We start from the raw sequence: 27,109 nt of genomic DNA, 5'->3' as shown, positions 1-27,109 counted from the left end.
TTTTAGCTCAGAATTCCACAAGATTTTCAAAGAAGAACTAATACCAATACTCCTCAAATTGTTCCTCACAATAGAAACAGAAAGAACACTGCCAAACTCTTTTTAAGAGGCTACAATGACTCTGATACCCAAACCTCAGAAAGACATTACTAAGAAAGAGAATTACTGACCAAATTCACTCATGAGCACTGATGCAAAAATGCTCAATAAAATACTGGCAAATTGAATCCAAGAGCACATCAGAACCATCATCCACCATGATCAAGTTGATTTCATCCCAGAGATGCAGGGATGGGTTCAACATACGAAAATCTATCGACGTAATCCACCATATAATCAAACTGAAAAATAAAAACCACATGATCATCTCATTAATACTGAAAATGTTTTTGACAAAATACAGCATCCCTACATGATAAAGGTCTTGGACAGAGCAGAGATACAAGGAACATACCTAAACATAATAAAGGCAATATACAGCAAGCCAACAGCCAAAATCAAACTAAATGGAGAGAAACTCATAGCAATCCCACTGAAATCAGGAATAAGACAAGGTTGTCCATTCTCTCCATATCTATTCAGTATAGTTCTTGAGGTCTGAGGTATTGCAATAAGACAACAAAAGTAGATTAAGGGTTTTGACTCAGGTTTTTGTTCCAACCAGCCCTGCAGTCATTCAGTTCCAAAGAAATCACACAGAGGTCTACATTAATTATAAACTTATTGGCCTAGTATCTCAGGCTCCTTATTAACACTTATAAATTAAATTAGCCCACAATTATCGTCTGTTTTAGGCATGTGGCTTGGTACCTTTTTCAGTGTCGCAGTCACATCTTGCTTGTTTTGTGTCTGTCTTCCTTTCTGTCTGAGTGACAACTACAGACTGAAATGTCCCTCTTCCCAGAATTCTTGTTGCCTTGCCTCTACTTCCTGTCTGGTCACCCCACCTATACAACCCGCCTGGCTATTGGCCAATCAGCGTTTATTTAAAATAAAAGTGACAGAGTACAGATCATTTTCCCATGGCACAACAGGATATAAATTGGAAACGAAGTCAAACTCTCACTATTTGCTGATGATATGATAGTTTACATAAGTGACTCCAAAAATTCTACCAAGGAACTTCAACAACTCATAAACACTTTCAGTAATATAGCAGGATACAAGATTAATTTAAAAAAATCAGTAGCCCTCCTTTATACAGATGATAATTCAGCTGAGAAAGAAATTAGAGAAACATCACCCTTCACAATAGCCACAAATGCCATAAAATATCTCAGAGTAATTCTAAACAAACAAGTGGAAGGAAGACTGGTATGACAAGAACTTTAAATCTCTGAAGAAAGAAATTGAAGAAGACACCAGAAAATAGAAAGATCTCCCATGCTCTTGGGTAGGTAGAATTAACGTAGTAAAAATGGCAATCTTACCAAAAGCAATCTACAGATTCAGTGCAATGCCCATCAAATCCCAGCAAAATTCTTCATAGACTTAGAAAGAACTATACTCAACTTCATATGGAAAAGCAAAAAACCCAGGATAGCCAAAACAATCCTGTACAATAAAAGAACTTCTGAAGGCATCACAATCTCTGATTCAAACTCTACTTCAGAGCTACAGTACTGAAAACAGCCTGGTATTGACATAAGAACAGACAGGAGGATCAATGGAACAGAATCGAAGACCCAGATAACAATCTACACACCTTCAAACACCTGATTTTTTACAAAGATGTAAAAAATATCAAGTGAAAAAAAAGAAAGCATATTTAACAAATGGTGCTGGCATAACTGAATATCAACATGTAGAAGAATGAAAATAGATCCATATCTATCACCATGCAAAAACTCAATTCCAAATGGATCAAAGACCTCAACATACAGTCAGCCACACTGAACCTTATAGAAGAGAAAGTGGGAAGTACACTTGGATGCATTGGCACAGGAGACCACTTCCTAAATAGAACCCCAGCAGCACAGACACTGAGAGAAACAATTAATAAATGGGACCTCCTGAAACTGAAAAGCTTCTGTAAAACAAAGGACATGGTAAAAAAAGACAAAATGACAGCCTACAGAATGAAAAAAGATCTTCACCAACCCCCACATCAGACAGAGGTCTGATCTCCAAAATATACAAAGAACTCAAGAAATTGGTCATCAAAGGAACAGATAATCCAATAAAAAAAATGGAGTACAGACCTAAACAGAGAACTCTCGACAGAGAAATTTAAAACGGCTGAAAGACACTTAAGGAAATGTACAACCTCCTTAGCCATCAGAGAAATGCAAATCAAAACAGCTCTGAGATTCCATCTTACACCTGTAAGAATGGCCAAGATCAAAAGCACTGATGACAACTTATGCTGGAGAGGTTGTGGGGTAAAGGGAACACTGCTGCACTGCTGGTGGGAGTGCCCCTTTGGATATCAGTGTGGCAATTTCTCTGAAAATTAGGAAACAACCTTCCTCAAGACCCAGTAATAACACTTTTACTACTTTTGTGTATATATCTAAAGGATGCTCAATCATACCACAAGGTCATGTACTCAACTATGTTCATAGCAACATTGTTTGTCATAGCCAGAACCTTGAAACAACCTAAATGCCCTTCGACCAAAGAATGGATATGGAAAATGTGGTACATTTACACAATGGAGTACTACACAGCAGAAAAAATAACAACGTCTTGAAATTTGCAGGCAATTGGATGGAGCTAGAAAACATCATATTGAGTGAGGTAACCCAGATCCAGAAAGACAATTATCATATATACTCACTTATAAGTGGTTTTTAAACACGAGGCACAGGAAACCAGCCCACAAAACACAATTCCAGAGAACTTAGACAACAATGAAGATCCTAAGAGAGACATATCTGGTTCTAATGTACATGGGAAGTAGAAAAAGGCAACATCTTCTGAGTAAATTGGGAGCATGGGGACCACGGGAGAGGGTTGAAGGGGAGGGAAAGGCAGGGAGGGGAGCAGAGAAAAATGTAGAGCTCAAAAAAAAATAACAAAAAAAGATTCTATAATGATAGATGTTCCTAATTAGGGAGAGTTAAAATGTTGCAGACCAGAACCAAATTATCTTTTGTTATTTTTAGTCTCTTGAAAGCCATTCATTGCCCACACACCCTTACGTGACCTTGTATCCTTGTGACTATCAAAAGCCTTTAAGATCATTCTTAGCAAGCCACTTGCTTCTACCAATTCCAAAACCAAGAATGTCACTAGATAGCATTTGAGTCCTGTAGTAGGGCTATCTCTGTTTCGTTATAACCCAATCCACCTAATGCCTCTATCAACACATTGTATGCATCTTGATTTATAATCTTTTTCTCTATTACTATAAAAATGTCATGATATGTTACCACACTGGGTTATAGTGTTTGGGAACACACAGTATTGCTCCCAAGCCATGCTCACTCATATTTGGCCCCAGAATAGCTCTTACTGCCATTGAGTCGAGAGCCGTGCTCCCTGTTGACAGCTGAGATCCAGTTCATCCAGCAGAGCAGCGAACCCGTGAGGAGTTCTCTGCTGCCCCTACCTTGTGCTCAATCTCGGCCGCAGTGGCCTTGGTGGTCTCCAGACGCTCCACCAGGTCAGTGTCGTCCAGGAAGCTGCCCTCTGCAGCCGAGAGACGCAGGAGAAGGTCATTTTCCAGCCGTGTCAGCTCTATCTTAAAGTCGTTTTGTTGCTTCGTCAGTACCAGCTGATAGGAAATGTTAGGAATGATGATTAATGTCTGCTTGCTCAGGACAGTTCCTGTAATCGCCGGAGTCACAGAGACCCACACAAACATGATAAGAAACACAATGGTAAAACCATACTGATCACGGCCATGAAAAATTCTTTAAAAATTCAGATGGTATGGTAACATTTGGTTAGAATCCGAGGTTTAGAGAGTGGATACTTATTTAACATCAAGAACCTCGAGGAAACCTCTGTTTAAGAAAATAATATAAAATTCTGGCTTGAGCTCTGACATTTGAACAGCGTGGAAGGCCTACTGTGAGGAAGACTTTACATGGAAGACCTACTGTGAGGAAGACTTTACATGGAAGGCCTACTGTGAGGAAGACTTTACATGGAAGACCTACTGTGAGGAAGACTTTACATGGAAGGCCTACTGTGAGGAAGACTTTACATGGAAGACCTACTGTGAGGAAGACTTTACATGGAAGGCCTACTGTGAGGAAGACTTTACATGGAAGACCTACTGTGAGGAAGACTTTACATGGAAGGCCTACTGTGAGGAAGACTTTACATGGAAGACCTACTGTGAGGAAGACTTTACATGGAAGGCCTACTGTGAGGAAGACTTTACATGGAAGACCTACTGTGAGGAAGACTTTACATGGAAGGCCTACTGTGAGGAAGACTTTACATGGAAGACCTACTGTGAGGAAGACTTTACATGGAAGACCTACTGTGAGGAAGACTTTACATGGAAGACCTACTGTGAGGAAGACTTTACAGTTAGGAAAAGGTTATGCAATCAACTTTTACCAAAAACAGGTTCTGAGCGAACTAACTGTCGCAGCAATCCAGGCGAGTACAGAGATTCAGGATCAGAACGGCTGCTCCTTAACTGTCCCTTGCAAGGGGAGTCAGAGCCTTCGTGGGCACCCAGGCATGGGATGCCTCCACACTGATGCTTGCCCAATGGGAGTCAGGTCACTCTCGCAGGAAAGACTAAATAACAAACCACAGTTGCCTTGGGCAGGGATAAACTCAAGGAAACGTATCTAATCATTTTGGATAAGTCCTATGCTCAAAGCCTTCTTGTCAAAATCCCACCAGGAGAACCTTTACCAGAGCTAAGTTAGCCTAGGAGAAGGGCAATGAGAAAAGCTGACCACTTGAAGACTTCCATTCTCACACAGAAAGGATTTGAAGAGGCTGAGGAAGCCCTGATGGCCACCCTGAGATTTAACCACAACATTCCCGAATGTGTATCCTTCAGAACTGTATCAACCGGATCCAGCCAATGAGAGTGGCTCAAAGGTGAGAGAGCTGCAAGATGCAGGTTGAGTCCAAGAAAGGAAGTGTTTGTTTGTTTGTTTTTTCGGGGGAAATCTGACATAACAGACAGAAGGAGTAAGGAATGCTGGAGGAGACTGAAGCCATGGCTGCAAAGAAAACATGCCAGCGTCACCAACAGGCAAGAGTATTGATCCGGAGAACTGTAGGCACTCTAACAGGTCAGAGGCTTGGTCTCAAAAGACAATGCAAATCGGTGCGAACACACCAATGTCCCCTATAGACAAGACTGTCTACTCAGAGAATTGGGGCACACTTAGAGGCAAAATGTTTGGTCTCAAACGGCAATGCAAATCTCAGAATAAGACTCAGGTATGGCTTTGTGTCAGCTGCCACTCTACCAAAATACTTCCTGTTGGGACACCAGTGGCCATACTAGGCTTGTCTCAACCTGGGACACCCACAACCACACTCACCGAGGATCCAGAGAGGACAACATCAACCAAAGAACAGAACACACACAACAAAGGCAACATCAGACATCAATGCCAAGAAACACCTCAAACATCATTACTCCACATGGCTAGATCCCTGCGTAAACCACAAACAAGAATAGCCAAGACAATATGCTTCCGCCAGAATCCAGTAACTTTATTACAGTAGGCCCTGAGAAATAGGCCTTGCTCAAGCACAAGGCAAGGGCTTCAAAACAAGAATTAAGAATATGCTCAGGGACCTCAAAGGGGATTTGGATAAACACCTTAATGAAATCTATGAGAACAATGCAAGACACAAAAGCAGAATTTAACAAAGAAGTAGAATCAATAAACAAAATCCAAACTAAAATCAAACTGGAACTGAAATCTTAGGGTGACAAAAACTGCAGGCATCAGAGCCTTGTTCGGCCACCAGCAGAGACACTGCTTCGTTCAGTAGACAGGAACTAACAATGACTCCTGAGTGGGCAATGTGCAGAGAGTGAGAGCCTTTGGAACACTCAGTCTCAATGGTGTCCTCATCAGAGCACTCAAGGACCTGTGTGCAAGAGGAAGCAGAAAGATCGGAGCATTAGAGATGATGGAGGGCTCCAGGGAAACTGTCTTCCAGACACTGCAGGACTGACGCATGCACACACACACGGAAAGAGGGATGCAGCATGCACACACACACGGAAAGGGGGATGCAGCACGCACACACACACACACACACACAAAGAGGGATGCAGCATGCACACACACACACACACACACAGAAAGAGGGATGCAGGATGCACACACACATGGAAAGAGGGATGTAGGATGCACACACACACGGAAAGAGGGATGCAGCATGCACACACACACGGAAAGAGGGATGCAGCATGCACACACACACGGAAAGGGGGATGCAGCACGCACACACACACACACACACACAAAGAGGGATGCAGCACGCACACACACACACACACACACACACACACAGAAAGAGGGATGCAGGATGCACACACACATGGAAAGAGGGATGTAGGATGCACACACACACGGAAAGAGGGATGCAGCATGCACACACACACGGAAAGGGGGATGCAGCATGCACATGGCCCGAACAGGTCCAAGCCAGAATCTCAGCATCAAGAGAGGAAAGTGAATATGCGTTCCCACCCCTAACCAAGGTACTATCTTTAACTGATACTCATTGGCAAAATAAAAGCACCATTTTTTCTCAACAGATTCCTTTTGGGCTGGTCCACAGTGGGCCGAACCCTCGTAGGTCAGTGAGCAATCAAGAAAATACCACAAGGTTTGTGTTAGAATGACAACCGAAGCTGACTTTGACAGGCTCCAAGCCTGGGATCACACATCACCACATGTGGTCCAGCTCTAACTACCTGACATGTCTAAGGAGGAATTTCATGTTTTCTTTTCATATGTGTCTATACTTTCCTCAGTCACACAACCTCACTTGGCATGCCAGCCTCTGGCACTGCGGTCTGTGCAGAGGGTGGGATGAGTAAGTCCTGGGGACGATGCAGTACTATTTACCTTTAATCTCTCCAGATCTGGCCTTTCGATACTGACCACCTCTGCCAGCAGCTGCGCTTCGAGACCATCTTCTGTTACTGTGAAATTGAGGAGGGTCGTCTGGGCTTGGAGTTCGGGCTTGTAGTGTGGGTTTGCCAGCTTGGTGTGTAGGATGAGCCGGAAGTTCTTGTTAAATTCACATTCTTTGTCACCAATCCTGATGTACCTGCAGGGGTCACAACGCAGACACTCAGGAGATCCCTGGGACCATGCCAGTGAAAGGGTGCCATTCCATGTCCTGATTCTGGTGATACTCATGAGCCAGCAGGCTGGGTCTAGGAATTCCCTGTTACTCCCAGTTTTCCTAAGACCCAGAAGGAACCAAAGATGCCCCTAGGCCTCTGTCTATCCCTTCATTTGTGAACCAGTGGCAGCGTTACCACTCAGTTTGCAATATTGCTCTGACAACCAGCAAATGGTGGCTTTCTGTACTTTCTGGGGTTAAATTTATATCAGACATTAATATTATTTTTCCTATAGAGTGCTATTATATTCAAAACATCTCCACATGAACTCATAGAAAACATTGTTCTTGAAAGGATAGAATAAAATATGCATGTATTGATATGTCTATTTATTTATGCACACACTTTAACTCTGTGCCCATACTGAACTATATTACTATGCAATGAGTGGAATATTTTATTTGCTAAAATATTAAACACTAAATACAGAAATGTGTATGCTATGTTATTAAATAATACATTAGTTACTTTACTATTATAGTAACATATTATTACCATATTAAATATAGTAACAATATATTAATAGTTACTTATGCTTCTAAAACTAAGCTAATTAAATACATATTTTGGTTGATTGTTTCCTTGCTTGATTAGGTTTTTTTTGGCTTGGTTTATGTTCTGTTCTCTGCTAGGAACCCATTACGAGGATCAGCCGGATGCAGAGGTCTTCAGTTCGTGTGACAGCCAGCCAGCCAATCAGGGGTTAAATCCATAGATACAACAGCTTCCTAACATTCCACTGTGGCGGTCTGAGCTATGTGAAGTGAGATTCTGGGGAGAAGTTTGGAGCACGGCCAAAGCAAGCAACAAGACAAGTTGTCTCACTTTCATTTACTCTTGAATACCAATGAAAATTCGGATTCTTCAGTATTAAGTCTGCAAAAGTTATTTTTGGAGATACCAGTGCTTGAACCCAAGTTTCATGCACAGTAGACAGACACTCCAACACTGAATCGGGTTTTCAATCCTCTTTTGATTTTTCACTTTGTCGCAAGTTTCACTAAGTGGCCCAGGCTGGCCTTTGAACTTGTGATTTTCCTGCCTCAGCCTCCCAAGTAGCTGGAACTACGGGCCTGCGTGATCTACACTGACTGGCAAAACATTTTGATTGCCAAAATGTTATGATGCTCAATGTCATGCAAAGCCTATGTTGCTACTAATGTAAAGACAGAACGTTCTATGGCCTGTGAGGGAAAATAATTTGACCCCCCACCCCGTCTCACTCGCTTGCAGGTGAAAGGGTATTGCACTCAGTTTAGTAACTTTGGAAATTGAGCACACTCAAAAGAAACGACAGCGTGAGACATCGAGCACCTGTTTCCGACGATTAAAAACTGCAGAGCTGCTCAAAACGCTATAATGCGGCAGCATCTGGGCTGCTGGCCCTGTCCTTCTGTGGTTGGGCCTCGCAGTGACTGTCATTTGCGGATGGCAGTGAGCCTGTCTCCTCTCTCCTCCACTTACCACTGTTCGGAGGAAGTTTTGAGACAATTTGATTTAATGTGTAAAGATGAGAAAAATGATAATTTTCTTATATCATTCAAGCTTTAATTATTTGGATATGAATTAAGAATCCCAAGGATTGGCTAGACTAGTGACCCAATTCAAATTCTGTTTCCTTTGAAAAGTGATCTTCCGTTTGCAGTAAAAACATGCCAAGTATTAAGCCTCCACGCTGGAGATGGGGACACCAGCAACCCACTTTAGAGGCAGTTTTTGTGAAACTGTGCAGTGATATTTTGTTTGTGTTTTAACAAATCAGAGTGCAGAACTAAGCCACGAGAGGCCAGTACGGAGGTGGCCTTTAATTCCAGGCCTCAGGTCACAGAGGCAGACAGATCTCTGTGAGTTCAAGGCCACCCTGGGCTACACTAGATTAATCCAGTCTCACAGAGAAACAGAGGCAGGTGGTGTTGAGTCACACCTTTCATCCCAGCACTAAGGAGGTGAGACAGGAAGGGTTATGGCTGGGCAGGAAGGTATATATGGCTGGCGGCAAGAGAAATATAAGATGGGAGGAGACAAGAGCTCAGTGCAGTCTGGAGACGTGGTCTGAGGACAGGATCACCCCTTTGGTCTGAGGGTTCTTTAGAGGTAAGAGGTCTCTCTAGTGGCCGCTGCTCTGCTTCTCTGATCGCTCAGCTTTCACTACAAAACTGGAGGTAATGGTGTTCAGCGTGTCAGGTGGTTTGTGTTTTCTCTGTGAATTCTTTCCCAGGAGGGCAAAGAGCCATTCTTCCAGCAAACCACCCCTTACTGAGCCCATGTATATCTGTGTAGTGTGGCCTTTCCTGTTCAAAACAAAGACAAAGACTGATTGTGAATGACAAGTATTGAATATCCCTGTTAGAATACTGAGAACCTTAACAAGTGGATGGACCACAGGTCAAATGCTGCAAGGGAACCAGGCAAGGACACTGGCTAGCTAACGATCATGGTGGCCTGAGTTCTTGTTCTATAGGCCAAGGGTCAGAGATCACGTGTTCACACTGACACATAGCTTCCAGGTGATACCATGCATGTGGGATTTTTTGGTCATTCCTTTAGTGTGTGTGTGTGTGTGTGTGTGTGTGTGTGTGTGTACCAGGTGTCAGAGATCCTTGAAGGCACAGGGGACCTAGTTATTTGCACCAGATCTCTGCGCTCACAAATGTTACTTCCTAGTGATAGGTATTGTGCGTACAGTATTTTAAGTGTACAGTCAGTTGTTGTCTATGCATCTAATACCCACAATGTGACAGACATATATAAAGGACAAAGATCTGCTCAATCAGAAGACAGGCAAAATAGAGGGAGAGATTGTTCTTTAAAGATGAGATGCAAATGTCATCATGAAGACAAATGAGAGGAAATCTCAAAGGACCTCTCAGCACAGGATTCTGCTGACACACAATGTCCAGGACAACAGGTTAGCAGTACCCAGCCGATCCTTGCCACATGATAGGCACAACGAGATCAAAGATCTGCCCTGCTAAAAGATGAGCAAAGACTCTGATAGCCTTTTCTCCAAAAGAATATACAAATAAACAGCCAGTCAGCTCACAAATGACGCTACCATGTGAAAGAGGAAGACTAAACAAACTGAGAGCTTAGAAGGCTCTCCACAGTCGTATGAAGAACTGTGGTGAAAGCCAAATTAGCTTTGATACGTGTGGCCTATGCATGTTTGTGTGTGTTATCACGGGACCATAAGACTCCAAACAAACCACCACCATCATAGCTAATTTACTTTTGGAAGCAAGTTGCAAACCTCAAATCCACATCTTTTTGAGAACCAATAGGATCTCACAAGGCAAATCCCATCCTTGACACCTGTGAAGGGCTGTGGCCCAAGTACATGCACAATAGAACACGTGTGGGAGCACCAGCAGCCTAGGTGTGTCAGGTGTGTGTGCCACATACAAAGATTTCATGACTCAGTACTGGGGTCACATCCCCAATATATGTCTATGCAATAACCCCAAATTTTTTTTTAAAAAAAATCTCAAACTGAAATACTTCTGGTTCTAGTATCGCAAAGAAGACTCTGTCTGTGTCTGCAGATAGTGTTTTGGCCTCAGGAAGAATTTCTCTAGAGCAGACACTGGTCAATGCTTGTTGAAAATGAATCTGAGGGTATCAGCTCTCTGGAGTTCCGTCTGTTCCATGTTCTCCTTGTTTAAACCTCTAAAGTCATTCGTTCTCATGGGTTCACCCTGACAGCAACTGGCCTGTTTCCTCTCTAGAGGTCCCGTTAGAGAGTGTGGTAGTATGATTTCTGCTTGAAGATCAACACTAACCAGTGGTTCTGATCACTAGAGGTTATCACCATAACGCCTCTCCAGACTTTCAAGGACAGTCCAAGAGAAAGGCCAGCATTAAACACAGACTTCTCAGGAGTCACTGTTGGGCACAATGAAGTTTCCAGCTGATTAAATATTTAGTCAAACATCTGCTTTACAGCAAGGGCTCTGCAATGCACTCCCGGTTAGCTCTGGATTGCACTTGTGGACCTACGGGTACCATGAGGCATCTGCAAACACCGGTTTAAGAGCCAGGGTGTGTATCTGCTTTTCTGGGTCTGATTTTCCCTATGAAGTGTGACGGGGCTGGAGATGGTTCAGGTAGCAAAGTGCTCACCAGGCAAACAGGAGGACCCAAGTCTGCTCCTCAGCAGTCATACAGATAGCTGTGGGGGTGTATGCCTGCACTGATGACCGGGGAGAAGGAAACTGAAGCCAGCTAGCTGAATTGGTAAACCCCTCGTTCAATTTCAAAAAATTAAAGTGGCAAGCAATTGGAGGCAATAGTATCAAATTCTAGCTTCCATATTAAGGCACATACAATAAGTAACAATAAATTAAATAGTAAATAATAAGCACACACTAAATAAATAATAAATTATAAAGAAAATAGTTACTGGAGGGTGGGGGTATGCTGCAGAAGAGAACTGCCTTTAAACTGGTTTTTACACCTTGCTCAAAAGCATCATTTGGTAGCTTTAGGTTTCCCAGGGACAGTAAATTACCCTCAATTGGGGTGTTTATGATCTATGAAAGGCAAAAATTGCATAATGACACAGTGGGTTTTATCATTGCTGCTAGGTTAATTTTTGGCTAATCTCCTGTCTGGGAAAATTAAACAGACTGTTAACACTCTCTTCTGATTTGAAGACTCTAAAACCAGACAGCATCCACCAGAGCAGCGGGAGAGCAAACATTCGCATTCTATGACTTCCCAGTACCCAAGCAAAGTCCTCAAGAACAGAGTATTCTGTTGTCCCCACCCCAGCGTTACACTGAGACTCATGTGTGGTTCAACTCCTGAATCTGTGCTACCGTTAGGTGCTCATGGAGGGCATTTTTTACACCCTCCCGAGGAGCTAGCTCCCCCACCCCTTCCTGCTGGATAAGATCAGATGGTTTGGAGGTGAGAGACTTATTAGTACAGCTCAGAACTAAAATGAGATGATCCTTCCCAGGACAGACACTATGGTCTAATTGGCCAGGACATGTGAGTCAAGGGCAGTCTGACTCACCTGGTGGAGTGGTAATTTTAGGGAGAGCTTGGCCCCTCTAGATCTTTTTTATGGACCCAGAGTCCATGACTTGCCGAAGGTCACTGTTGCATGGCAGAGCTGGGTCTACTAGGACCCCGGTCTCTAGACAATCAGTGTAAAATCTATTTCACTGTATCACATTGCAAGCTACTTTGACATGAAGGATACAGCTGACCTGAGAGCAAACACGGCGCAGAGCACAGGGCCTGCAGACCTGCGGTTAGGAACTCTGTTTGTGGATGAAGATGGATGTAATTACTCAAGTGCCTGAACCTAGTCTAGGATCTGTGATTTCTAGTAAATACATTTATTGTATGAATTACTTAAGTTATACCTTTTAAAAATAAGTCATACAATTTACATGAAAGTTACAGACCTCTGGCTTCCAGGAAAAACAAAGGATATTTAGTGGAATTAATGATTCTGAATGAAGACACTCGATGTTAGGTACCAGACCCCAGACAAAAGGCTGAGGTGCAGATTTAACATATCAGAGTGGATAGTACTTGCCAGGCTCTCCCAGGATCCCCTAGTCTACCTGCTACAGGTCCTCCTGGATGGCATACCTTACTCCCTACCTTAGACTTCTCCAGCCCAGGGGCTGGGCCTCCCTCCCCCAGCTGCCTTCCTTATACAATCCAGCCATTTTGCTATGCCAGTGCCTTTTGGCCTTTTCACCTACCCCTTACCTTCCTGGCCTCTCCCCTCTCCCCTCCCACTCTCCTCCCACGGCCTGGCTCAGTCTGGCTATGTCCATCCTGGACTGTCCCAGATGTCCCTGCCTCTGCTCTGCTCTCCCTTTTATCTGCAATAAACCTGCTAGTCTACGGCACCTGCGACCAGTCACGCCCTTCCTTGCTCTTATTTCTTCTTTCACTCACTCGTCTTTCTCCACAGAGCAGTGTAGCTCCCGTCACTCACCACAGAAACCACAGCACCCCAAATACAGCCCACTCAACCCCTGCTACTAAAGTTCATGGAATATCACAGAAGAGGGGCAGAAAGATTTTAAGGGCCACAGGACCAGGAAATCTGCTATGAGATTATATTTTCTAGACATGATTCATTCTAGGATTCATGATAGTTCAACATGACTGCCCAAGCAAGACCTGAAGAGGTGCACCCACAGACATGCTAGCACAGATATGGACACTACAGGGCCCCCGTGCATAGTCAGAGAACTATGGGCATACTAAGAGTAGGAGAAATAATTTTCCCAGGGATGAGCCTCAAAGTTGCTATCCAGTGCTTAGCGGCCGGTCCTGAAATCATATACTACAAGTGGCAGTAAATGGACGCATCAGATTGTATTTCTGTATTAGGCAGTGTGTGTGTGTGTGTGTGTGTGTGTGTGTGTGTGTGCTTGCACATGCATGTGTGACAGGTAGAGAGACTGAAAGAGAATAACACCGAATTTGAGAGGAGCTGGGCTTGAGGAGACAGGGGAAGAGGGGATGCTATGCATTCAATGCCAGTTCTAAGTGTGTCCTCACTCTGCCAGTTGGTGCATAATCTTTTACCTGTCTACAGAGTTTTTAGAATATGTTTTATGAAAGTTTAAAAAAGAAATATGGAGAATGTCATAAAATATTCTAGACCATGCTCTCTGGTCCTGAATTCCAGTCTCCCTTCATCCCCAAACCTTATCATTGTTCATCTTCATTCTGAGTTTTGAATAAAAATTGCTTTCCTTCTCCAAAACAATTTTAAAACAAAAATAAATGTGGAGTTCTTCTCTCTCTCTCTCTCTCTCTCTCTCTCTCTCTCTCCCCTCCCTCCCTCACTCCCTTCTTCTTCTTCTTCTTCTTCTTCTTCTTCTTCTTCTTCTTCTTCTTCTTCTTCTTCTTCTTCTTCTTCTTCTTCCTCCTCCTCTTCCTCTTCCTCTTCCTCTTCCTCTCTCTCTCTCTCTCTCTCTCTCTCTCTCTCTCTCTCTCTCTCTCTCCTTTTTTGGAAACAGGATCTCCCCATATATGCCGAGGTGGCCTAGAGTTATGTAGACCTGGCTAGCCTTGGACTCACAGAGCTCTGCCTGCCTCTTGTCTTCCAAGTGCTGACATTAAAGGTACTCACCACTGGTTCTCACAGAATGACGAGTCTCAATCCCTGGCATGCCCTTTTGAACACAAAGGAGCCTATTACACTTACTGGAGCCAGTCTCCCACAGCATCTTAAGGCTGAGATGTTATCTGTTTTGAATGACAGACTCCTACACAGATTTCTGAGATTTCTTTGGTACCAAAGCAGATGCCATCACTACTTTTAACAGTCACCCAAAACCAAACACAGCATAATCTGTTTAAAGATGGACTTCTGTAGCTGGTCGGTGTCTTCACTGGGAAGGCTGCAGGTGGACTCTTGCAAAAGGATTTGTAGGATTTGAGGTCTGGAGAGAAACGGCCTAAGATATTGTGTTGTATTCTACAGAACATTCTTTTTCTAACTTGGAAAATTCAGGTAAAGATAGAAAGTATATTTTGTGGTAAATAAATAACAGAGACCCACTACTTGCTCTTAAAAGCACACTCCAGAGAAGAAATCAACTTTTCAATGGACATCTAAAAGCCTTCCGGTCCACCCTGCTGTTTAAAATGAGTTCCTGCAGTCAGTGCTGAGAGTATAGCCAAAAAGCTCAGGTGTGTGGAGCGGAGCACTGCGCCGTAACTTAGCAACCCCAGCAGGAAGGGCGGTGCTAGTTGGTCAAACCCAGTTTCTCCCGAAAGGCTTTGCTTGAAAGCCTCACAGCTGGAGAGCCCTGAAGGTGAGCGATGAAGCCCCAGGAGGAGGAGAAATGAGTTAATCTGCTTGTCCCCTTCACCCAAGTGAGTTCAAAGAGCTAGCACGTCCCTCTGGGTAAAAGCTGACTTCAGTCGGAATTTTAAAACGAAACAAGAAGGATGTTTAGTACTCCAGATAACACCGCACAGAAGAACAACAAGGAAAGAAACAAGCTAAAAGAAAATTACCTCCCTTGGAATAAATGCACATGCGCGTGTACTCACACACACATGCGCACGTGCGCGCGTGCACACACACACATCACTTACACACATTCTCTGTCTCTCTCTCTCTCTCTCTCTCTCTCTCTCTCTCTCTCTCTCTCTCTGTCTCTCTCTTTCTCTGTCTCTCTGTCTCTCCATATTGAAATATACCATAGAGATTCTGGGTCCATTCATGTTGGTTGTTTTGGAAGACTGCTTTTCTGAAAGAAAAGAATCCAAAGTTCTTTGTTTCTTTGAAATCTGTTGACAGGGTTGTCAATCATTTTCAGATAAAATCTGGGAGTCCGATCCCTTGACAGTGAGGCCTGCTTCATTGTGACACTTTCTATTTCCTTCTACAGCCTGGACGGAGTTCAGGATGGAAAAGGTGTTGTCGAGTTTTTTCTGACAATAAAACTTTATTTTGAATTTAGAAGGTGGGGAGACTAGAATGTCGAGCTCTATTTTTGGAGAACAAGAGTAAAGTCACAAAGTGGGTCTTACTTGAGGCCTCTCCAGACAGGGCTACCGCTACCATGACATAATTATATTACAGCACCAACATAATATTACTAACTGCAAACTGTCTACAATTCTTTGTGAGGAAAGCCAGTCAAAGTCACTGTAAAACAAATGTCAACAAAAGGTTGTTCCGTTTTCCTGTATTATTTTTGTAAAATGAAAATCTTTATCAAATAGCTACTACACGTGTTAGTCAATTCTGGGTCTCTTTCTAAGACAGACTATGGTTCAAAGAATGCATGAGGAGTTAATGCAGGGAGAGGTAAAAATTATCTTTAAAAATATTTATTTCCTGAGAAACAAATGAACATCCATCTTGCAGTGGGGTTACTGTGGACAAGATTGACGTTCAGAACTGACTTCCATCACACTGCGGGGATCTGAGAGATTAACGTGATAGAATTATGAAAGGATGCTTCACAGTTCAGCAGCTTCTCTGATAGGTAGGCCAGTAAATTTGCTTTGGAAAAAATACATGTTGATAAATCTTCCCAGATATGTTTTCTGTCGATTGATATGTTAAGATATATTTTATAAAAAATTAGGATTGTCTGGAGTTAGGTGGATTTAATTATTTGTAATTATCCAGCTGTTGACAGCCTGTGGTCCTTTTATGGCAGGTATCTACGGTGTGGGTCAGGTTCAACTGTATATCTTCTCAAACACAGATTTAATGCACTATTGATGAAACCATTACTCGAACCAAATTAAAGTCTAGGCTGATGTACTGGTCCACAGGGAGCTGTCAGACATGAAAGGAGCAATTAGTATTCATTACTTCATACTCCACAACAGTCCAATTTTTAATGAACTTCAGCTTTTGGACTATGCTGTATATCATAAACATTTCACATACATTTATTATTAACAAAAATAAGCTAACAGTGTTTTTAAAAGCCCTTCCCCAAATAAACAAGTAAAATAAATAAAAATCCTATTAACAGTTGGGAACTTGTGAGCACTGGGGCTCTCAGTGGGAGGTCAGCACACTGGTCTTCCTGTCCAGGACTGTAACAAAGGATTGCTAGAGAATGGGGAGTCCCCGGGCCCCCTCGCTTTTTAACCTTTTAACATTGACTTGTCTTTGAAACACAAAGAAAAACATAGAGACTGATAAACAGCCCAGACTTAAGATTCAAACTTAATAGGGATAAAGCTACAAGTCCTGATCTTATAAAACCTGATCTTATAAAAATCTTATAAAATTTATTATAAACTGTTAATGATAATTAAAACATACAAGTTAATTATCAGTTACCTCATAAATAAGCATATTCTTTAACATGTTCATTACTATACTTATAGTCATGATTAGATACATAAATAAACCATAAATATGTGTGTGTGTATGTGTATATATATATATGCATACATATATGTGTGTATATATGTGTGTATATGTGTATGTGTGTATATATGTATGTTTTCAAAGCTAAACCTTTGAAACAAGTAACTATAAGCAAAGTTTGTCTACTCCAGGTACATTTAATAGATAACAGTTCTCAAACTCCTCAGAGACCTGATGAATATGGCATTTAAAGTGTTCAATAAAACTTCCCACAATAACCAAAGCCGCCTCACAATCACAGTCTAATCCCACCACTTGCTCCCTCAACTCCTAACTTACAAAGGACTCCATTGTTCCTTCCAGATTCACGTTTTCTCTCCCCAGACTTCTCTTCTCAAAACTCATCACTTATATTCCTTGCCTGTCCCCCCACAGGCCACGCACACTCACCCCTAGGCCTTGACTTCCCCAGGTCTCCTACACTCCTGTCCCAAACTCTCCAAGACCTCCTCCCCATCCCTCTCTACACAAGAGGGTCCTCTAGCTACTTCTGCCTACACTTTTTATAGGGATGGTTTATTTCTGTCACATGGCCACATCAGACCGACCTCTCCATTATCAATATCTCAAGATCACCAGTTCCCCTACAAATCTCATCTCTCTTTTCACACTCTTCCTTTTCCTCTGCCCAAATGATGGCCAACCATCCACCTCCAACTTATTCTCCTAAATTCCTTAACTGTCCAGAAGTCCTCAGTATAAACCATTCTGAACAATTGCTATGCTCCCGCATATGAGACATAGGTAAGCCCAAGCTGTCTCCTTTCTAGCACACACACAAACTCTCATGACCAAGCCCACATTTGGGTCAAGGTCGTCTAGCAAACTCTCTCCACAGCTTCCCTAACTCCTCTCTCAGGGCCTCCGACTGCTTTCTCTGTGTGTCCTTCATTGATCTCCCTTGGTCGTGGCTGCAGACCCTCTTGTCAGTGGTGCTCCGGTCACTAAGGCCCAACCCCCACTGGAGATCCCTTGGCCTCCGCCTTGGGAACCAAAGACAGATTCTCTCAACTTGTCCACCCCAACCCCCAAGTCCTGCTACAGACCATCCCTCTCACCAGCTAACAAAAACCTCCCCAATCATCTATGTGCCCAAAATATCTCAATTTTAGAACCTACCTGAACATCCCAGGAAAAACTGTTCTGATGTAACAAAAACCTCAAATTGTATTCTCCCCAACACAACCGGATCCTGTTTTCAGATAACTTTTGCTCCCCAGTTAACCTCATATATCCCGTCTAAATTGTCCTGAACACTCTTAAGAACACTCAAACTCCAGAAAAGTACTCCTGCCAACCAACAGCCTACGTTTTCCTGCCTGCTGTCTACTCCCCCTTTCCCTGGTCTTGGGACTCCTCTTCCCAGCTGCCAGGACTGTGAACCTAGCAGTATCAAATGAACATCTAAGAGAAAGTTCTTTTTCTAAACTCCTTAATTTTACCTCTGTTCCTATTCTATCTGTTCCAACAGATTTCAAACCAACTACAGACTACAGGTCAAGCAGTCTTCTCAGAATCTACATCTGATCCAGCCTCACAGACTACATGTAACACAATAGTCTGTGAGGCTGAATCCTACATGATCCTAGCCTCAGAATGTAACACAAAACCTGAACATCAACTGACATAGCCTATTCTTCCTAACCTTAACCAGCACCCAGCTTCCTTGGGTCCCTTAACAACAATGCTGCAAGGTCAGCAGGAAGCAGCTGGAGAGAACGACACTCACTTGCCCAATACCCAGTCACCCAATAATAAAACAAAAAGGTGGGAAGGAAGGACACTAACCCACTCACGCCTGTGGCTCTGGCAGGCCTTGCTCTTCTCCCCAATTCCTTTGCCCTGCTAAAAACTGTTAGATCACATCCTGAAGCTAGCCCCAAGGTGTACTACCTTATTTGGTCAATCCTTCCTTGTGAGGCTTTGGTTCAGCTATCAAAGTATTGAAATCCAGCAATCAAAAGTTCTATTTGGTTCACCTAATTAACACGCCCAATTATAATTAAGCACCTCATCCTAACGTGGGATGTGGTGAAAGGTTCCCATCTCACCTTTACAAACCACCATTCACCTATGGGCCATGTCTGCCTCCTTTCTACTCAGAGGCCGTCCTTTTTTCTCCAGAACAAATACCCTGCCTCTGTCCCTGGTTCCCCTTTCTTTCTTCACTGTCCTCTATGCCTGCTTTTGTCCCTTATTCCTTGCCTTCTGTTTCCCTGAGACAGATAAATCTTTGTGCTGAGAACTTGGCCTTACAGGTCCTGAACCAATCTGCATCCTAGAATAGATAGACTAAGATTTGAAGCATGTCTGCTCAGTACTTCTTCCCCAATGCTGGATTCCAACAAGCTTGTGCACAGTTCTCAAAGTCTCCTGGCGACATTCGGGCAGCTAGCTTAAGCCAGTGGCTGAGTGCTGCATTAACTCCCCTCCTGTTAAATGGGGTGGTATACATACACACAGCAAACCCAAATTCATGTCGCCAAGCAAGGCAAGATATTCCTAAAACAAGAAGACAAGGAATTCGCTAAAATGATAAGAAATATAACGGAAAAGGGTAGGAAAGTGAACAATCACAGTTCATGACTCGGGAGGGACTCTAAGTGACTAATAAGCATATTTTCATTAAAAAAAATAGAATTCTTAAATTTCAGTGAGAGATTCTCTCAGTTCCTTGCCATTTATTTCAATGTTTTTTGAATCTTTTGCTATTTGTTTATGAGTTAATGTTCTTTAGAGTTATGTCTTTGACAATTCACTAAGGTCTAGCTGCATCATTCCAGTCAGAATTTTTGTTTGCATCTGTCAAATTCACTGAAGCATGTTCTACACAAAGCCCCTTTAAAATAAATTATGAGAATAAGACTTTTAGGGAAAACCCATAAAATGCAAAGCTTCTAATTACTAATCATCAGAGAATATCTATCTATCTATCTATCTATCTATCTATCTATCTATCTATCTATCTATCTATCTATCTAATCTCCTTTTTGTCTCAAAGTAAAGAAAAAAGGTGTTTGCTACAACATTGGTTTTTGTTTATTACTTTAGAATAAGCTTGCCCTTAAACAGAGGGTTATGACTCACAGAGTTATACAGGAATTTCTTAGTTGCCCACTGACCTAAATATCCATGGGCATTTCCTCACTGAACACTCATCAAAAGAGAAACCCAAGATCACCAAACTGTAGCGAGTACGCACAGGAAGCAAAATCAGCTTTCTTCCCCGTTCAGATGTTTGTTATACTCTCCCACTCCATTATTTAGCACTATATATTTAAATAATTCCTTAACTGATATTTTTAGTCATTTTCCATTATCCTTATACCTAAACTGCCACAGTTACAGAACAGAGTTTTGCCTCATTGCTCCATCTTTGCCCTGGTTAACCTCATCTTTTAGGGGTACACAGTACATGACTGCCCTCTACAGAGATCTTACAGTGAGTTCAGAAGTGAACAAAATTCAGCATGTTGAACTGGAACACACACCAAAAAAGGCGGAAAGATGCAGGATGAGGCATCAAACATGAGATGTCTTGGTGGGTTAAAATGCTCCTCACCAAGCCTGATGATCTGAGTTTGATCTCTAGGACCCACTGGTGTAGGAGACAGTGGGCTCCTGCAAGATGTCCTCCGACCACTACGGGAATGTCATGTACATGTATTGCCACCCATATCCATAAATAGCTAAGGTTTAAGAAGGTGGCAGCGTCAGAGACGGATTGCACACATAGCACTATAGGAATTCCACGGAGAGGTGACTGGTGTGGGAGCATTGTCTGTATTCTGTCAATCATATTATAATAAAACACTGATTGGCCAGGTAGGCAATATAGGCGGAAAAGTCAGACAGGAAGAGGGGTGGAGCAAAGAGACTGGGAGTATGTCTTCTGGGAAGAAGGAAGCTCTTCCGCGACTCCTGCCCAGATCACTGAAGAAGCAACATGTAAGCTGCCCCTGCTGAAAAAGGTACCAAGCCATATGGCTAACATTGATGAGAATAATGGGTTAATATAAGCTATAAGAGTTAACAAGAAACCTGAGCTAATGGGCCAATCAGTTTATAACCTTATGGAGTCTTGTGTGTGATTTTCTTTGGGGTTTGCCGACTCGTTGGGGTGCCGGGTGGGACAGAAACCCCAACAAGCTGGCCCTCATGTTACAGGTGACAGGGCCGATTGAGTCGGGAAAGTTTGTTAAGCAACAGCCTGGTGTGGCAGTGTGTGCCTGAAATCCAAGTCCTTAGGAGGTGGAGGCAGCGGTGTCAGATGTCCAAGGCCATCTCTCACAATGCAGAGACTGTGAGGCTAATTTGGAATATAAGAGATTCTGTCTAAAACACCGAAGAAGGAAAGGAAGAGAAGGAAAGATGAGAAGGAAGAAACAAGGGCTCCATATATGGAACTGCCTGTGTCAAATAGCATCCAAGAAAAACTAGCTAAGCTCCCGCTCTCCATGCTCCTCATATGAAGAAAGGTACCCTCTGCTCTTTGACAAGATAACATCCCCCTAAATAATCACACCCACACTTCTCCAAGTGCGCTGTCTACTGGGTCAGCTAAAGTCTGATTAAGCCCCATATTCACATAGCCAACTGCTCTTTCTCTTTGGAGAATGAGTGTTTAAAAAGCACCTCTGTCTTTCAATGTCTGCCAAAGCCGTCATTCTCTTCTCCCCACATCTATTCCACAGCAGATGTCTTATAAATCATGCTGGGCGGGGGCAGGGAGTGTTGGTCACAGCTGCTGTTGCCAACTCGAATTGACAGGAACTGGCCTGTTGACTGTGTTTGGGTTGAGGGATGAATAATATACATACAAGGATAAGCCAGCTCACGGTACAGTCATGGAAGCTCATGTCCAGGACCCTTCTTACCCCTCAAGGCTCATCTCTCCTGAGCACACTGCCCTCCTTGCCTGCCCAACAGTCTTCACCCAACCGAATTCCATTTGCAGCGCTCAGGAACTGGTCCATAATTTGAGAGTTTTGCTGTTTGGTTTTAGGACTCTCTGTCTAGGATTCCCTTCCCTACCTGCCCATCTGATAAGTGCCCACTCGGTTTTTGAGACCTACACTGACTATAAATGTCATTGGCTGTAACTTTTTCTATAAAGTCTTTTCATATCTCCACTGTGGAAGCAAGGACTCAGTGTTAGCATCTTTCATTGTTAATGAGTGGGCTTTCCTCCAAGGACGTGTGACATGTCTGTGTGAGCAGGGCACCTCATCACAGTGGGTCTGCAGTCCCCAGTACTGGCATTCAGCAGTAGTTAGAGGTTTACTCGGCAGCCGAAAGGGTGCATACAGACCCCACTAGCACTGCAGTCCCTGAAGAAACATGAATCCATCTGTATGTGGAAAGAAAGCAGGCAAAACTGGCGAGACAGAGTTAATCTTACCCTGAAACAAGCAACGCACACAGATTTAGTAGCCAGGATTACTAAAGCAACAACTTTGTGCAATAAGTATCATTTGTTACACACATTTTTTTGATTTTATTTTTTTTAGTTTTATGTCTATGCCACATGTGTGCAGGTGCTGGTGGAAACCGGAAGAAGGTGTTGGATCTCTTGGAACTAGAATTAGTGTGGTTGACAGCTGCCTGATGTGGGTGCTGAGAACCAAATTCAGTGTTCCGGAAGAGCAGCTAGCGTTGTTAAGTACTGAGCCAGCTCTCTGGTTTCATTTGGTACATTTTTGTGGCTCATATTAAATTTTCTTGATTATGGAAGCTAAGATGATAGAAGGCACCACAGAAGCCATAGACTCAGTAAATGTTACTTTGGTCTTTAAAATATTTTTAGTTACTATTTATTTTTTAGTGTGTGTGGGCGTACATGTATATGAATAAACATGGAATAAGAGGGTAATTTGCAGGAGTTGGTTCTCTCCTACCTGTGGATCCTAGGGATGGAACTCAGGTTACAGGCTTGGTGGCAGGCCCCTTGACCTGCTGAGTTATCATGCAGTCAGATAATTCTTTTTTTAAAATATTTATTTATTTATTTATTATGTATACAATATTCTGTCTGTGTGTATGTCTGCAGGCCAGAAGAGGGCACAAGACCCCATTACAGATGATTGTGAGCCACCATGTGGTTGCTGGGAATTGAACTCAACACCTTTGGAAGAGCAGGCAATGCTCTTAACCTCTGAGCCATCTCTCCAGCCCCCTCAGATAATTCTTTGGGATAGGTTGTTCTGGGCTGATGCTGTGAGGAAACTTAATGGTCTCTGTCAGTCTTGTTTCCAAACCCCAACTTTTTGAGCCCCCGAAGCTGTCACTCCAACCACCTTCATGTCTTAAACTTACCAGTATTGAGCAATTTCAGATTACTCAAACACATATGTGATGGAAAACCATTAAAATCTTTTAAACATAAATTGTGCCATTGCAAGTTGATGTTAAAGCTCAGAGAATACATATTTCACTGACAAAAATTCTAGGTCTTCATAATAGAGTTAGCATCTTAATAACAAGGATTTCACTTCAGCAACATCCGAGATTTTGCACTGTACTTTTACCACATCAAACAAAGCTACAATTATATTTATGTTAGGAGTTGCAGTTTGTCAAGTGGCTTATTAGATTTTTCTAAATGCATGTCTGGGTAAATTTTGGTTTATTAAACAATTATAAGTTGTCAGTCACTCTAAAGTGATTTATTTGGGAAGCTGTATAAGAAATACCATAGTAATTGACTGGAGACTAAGAGTTAGTCACCCTTACTTAAGTTGGCCATTTCCACTTTCAGGAGAAATTCAGTGACGGGGAAGGAGAGAGACACCTTGGAGACAGAGTGGGAGGCAAAAAGAACGAGTTTGGAGAAGTTTTAAAATTATGCCCTAGTGAAGAAAAGCATGTGAAAAAAAAAAAGAAAAAAAAGCTATTCGATGGAGCAAGTTTAGTAAGGATTTATGTGTGTACCTGTGCGCATGAGTGTGTTTATATGAGCGAGGAACTGTCCATAAGTCTGTCTTGGTGCCTACGTGGAGGTCAGAGGCCACTGTCTGTCTCTGCTGTCCACCTGGCTCGGGACTGGCACATTGTTGTTCTTTATTGCCTACACCAGCCTAGCTGGCCTTGGAGCTGCGGTGGATTCTCCTGCCTCCATCTCCCGCCTCGCAGTAGAAGGCTTGGCATCACAGATGTGACATCACCTCCAGTTTTCTATAGGGTGTGATCTCGGATCCCCATGCTGGCGCCGCCATGTCCCCATCCTCAAGCATAACTTCCCAACCAGGTGTCATTAAAGACATAGCTCTTTTTTCTGACCAGGGTAGACACGAGGCACAGTGACTCAAAGGAGGTGGTTTCCATGCCCCTGAGAGGATGTCCCATGGGGAATGGTGCCACTGGGACAGCTACATGTGTGACTGAGAGTGAGGCAGAGCGTAGTCCCCTTTGTTGGTAACCTACCAACACTGGTGGTGTTGGAATAGCTTCATGAATCTCGAGGCAGACTCTCTTCTTTGAATGTGTGTGCATCTGCATGTATGTGTGTGCGTATATGTGCTTATGTGTATGTGTGTATTTATATGTATATATGTGTGCTGTATACGTGTGTATGCTTATGTATATATGATGTGTGTGTATGTGTGTACGCATGGGTATGTATGTGTGTAGATGTATTGTGTAATATGCATATATTAAATATACTAAAAGGAGTTAGCACAGTAAACCTATGAGTTTTAGATGCTGTTACTAGATGCTGATAAAAATACTAACCACTTCAAGTCTATTTGGGGAGTACACTAGGTAGATGTACGTGGCATGCAGCAGAGTAAAACAGTGCTCTGCAGACTGCTGAAGTTAGAGAGTAAGCTGCGTGTCAGACTGCCCGTATATTCTCATCTGTGATACAGGAAGTAAATACGCAGGGGACATTTGCCAAGTGGAGTGAGAGGTGAGTCTGACTGACCTGAGGTTGGTTTGGCTTCAGGGTACAGTCGTAATGAAAGGGAGTTTAGAAATGTCGCAAAGTGGACCAGCGACAGCAGCAAGCTTGCTTGGCACAGAGCATGGTTTAAAAGAACAACAGATCACTTACTTCCCTTTCTTAATGGTGTTTCTGCCAAGCAGAGGACCAAGGACTGGATCCACTGTCTCCTTGAGGTTTTCAATTAGGATGACGTCACCAAAGGTCAGGGCTGTCTCAATGGCATTTAAAAACCTTAAAGTGCAGTCAGATTAGAGATAGTAAGATGTAAAGGAGCGCAGAAAAATGTTCAAAATTATATGATTAAATTGTGTTTTATGTAGCTATTTGAAATGAACTTAAAGGAAACTTATAACACATTATCACACCAGATATTATGAGTCAAAGTTTGAGAAAAAAATTGCTGTCAAATATAAACGAATTTTCTGGCAATATTCAGTGTTTGAAATAACTATAAATGACCTAAGTATCATAAATTTACATTTATTCCATTTGCCCATTTAGAATAAATGAACTAAATAACTGGTTTTATCAAGCTTTAGACCTGTCTGTCTGTGTGCGTGTGTGTGCATGCGTGTGTGCGCATACATGCTTGAAGGCCAGAGGTCAACTTTGGTGTTGTTTCTCAGAAGCGATCCACCCTGTTGCTTGTGACAGGCTCTCAGTGACTTGAAACTTGCTGGCCAGCAGCCGCAGGGACATGCATGCCTCTCTCTCTCCAGTGCCAGGATTGTAAACCACACCTAGCTCAAATCCTCATGCTTGCAGAGCCAACACTCTCCTGACTGGGCTATCTCCTCAGACCTTAGTCTTTATGTCTTTAATGGTAAACTGTCATCTATTTCTGTAGATGACATCATAAACTGTCATCTATGTCTGCTCTGTAAAACAAATCTCTCCTATCCAAAGTGATCTTTCAGATTAGCAGGGTCTATGTCTCACAGCTGCAGCGATTCCTTACTTCAGGAAGTGTAAAAGGACAGGGGAGACTCAAGGCAGTATCAGTGGGTCCAGAATGATCCATTCAGTGCTGAATGAAGGCCAACTGTGAGCTCACAGCTTCCTGCTGGTTAGACCCTGGTGCTACAGGACACAGTGACATGGCATCTAAGCAGACTCAACTTTCAAAAATGGCCAGTGGAACTGGTGTAGGAGACTGCGTACCCAGTGTGGGAACCTGTAGCCATGTTAGCATCTTCTCTAGGCAAAGAATACACTCAGGGCAGTGACTCCAAGTACTGATAGCCTACAAGCACAATTCTTCTGTTGCCATATACCCAACACTCCAGAGAAGGAGTGCCACACATTTCCATTCTAAGCCTTAGGAAATTCATGCATTTTCAATCTCAGATACAATGTTTTTTTTTTTTCCAAACCCTTAAACTAATTGGATACTACCCAACACAAATGTCTTTCAACAGAAATTCTTTATGAGAAATATGAGCTAGAAAATCAACAAGGAGCAGCAAACTGTAATGCTGTAACGTGGTAGAAAGTCAGAGCTTTCTACAGAAAGGGCACTACACTACAGAACAGGGCAGCACAAAGACACCAGCATCAGGACCACATACCCTTTCTGGCCCAAGTGCGTGACTTTCAGGTCAGGCCCATACTTATTCTTGATCCACTTAATTCCCTGTTGCTGAGGGTCGATCATCAAGGGCCAGCGCTCGCAGTGCGTTAGAATGGCGGCATTTTCAGTTGACATCCTGTCATTGGGCAGCCCTTCGTTATTCCAGGTGGCAATTGTAGCATCGTCTGTCAATGTGGCAATCAAGTCCAGGCCTTCTGTTATTGGAATGGAAACCTTTGAAATCAAAGTTGAATGGGATCAACTAGCAGCACGGCAGAGGAGAAAGGCTGATTGTGGTAGACAAGAAAATGAGCCCAAAGCCAAGAGAAAATGAAGCCAGGGGAACACATATGAATTCTCTGCAGACTCCTCAGAGCCAAATGCATCTTGAATTGTGAAATAAAGAACACA

The 27,109-nt window shown here is 42.9% G+C and overlaps 1 protein-coding gene across 1 annotated transcript in view; it reads right to left on the bottom strand.

Annotated features, from left to right (window-relative positions):
- Nucleotides 1-27,109, bottom strand: part of Dnah11 (dynein axonemal heavy chain 11) — a 327,366-nt gene that overhangs the window by 48,827 nt on the left and 251,430 nt on the right. Inside the window, exons 64-67 of the mRNA XM_087911463.1 lie at nt 26,697-26,932; nt 25,237-25,359; nt 7,014-7,218; nt 3,554-3,718 (exon numbers count right to left, since the gene is read on the bottom strand). Coding sequence (XP_087767589.1) covers nt 3,554-3,718; nt 7,014-7,218; nt 25,237-25,359; nt 26,697-26,932 — 729 coding nt within the window. The remainder of the gene's footprint in view (nt 1-3,553; nt 3,719-7,013; nt 7,219-25,236; nt 25,360-26,696; nt 26,933-27,109) is intronic.

The sequence above is a fragment of the Myodes glareolus genome, chromosome 11 (assembly GCF_982192425.1).
Source record: "Myodes glareolus chromosome 11, mMyoGla1.1, whole genome shotgun sequence".
In the NCBI taxonomy this organism is placed as follows: domain Eukaryota; kingdom Metazoa; phylum Chordata; class Mammalia; order Rodentia; family Cricetidae; genus Myodes; species Myodes glareolus.
This window is presented reverse-complemented; position numbering and strand designations above follow the sequence as displayed.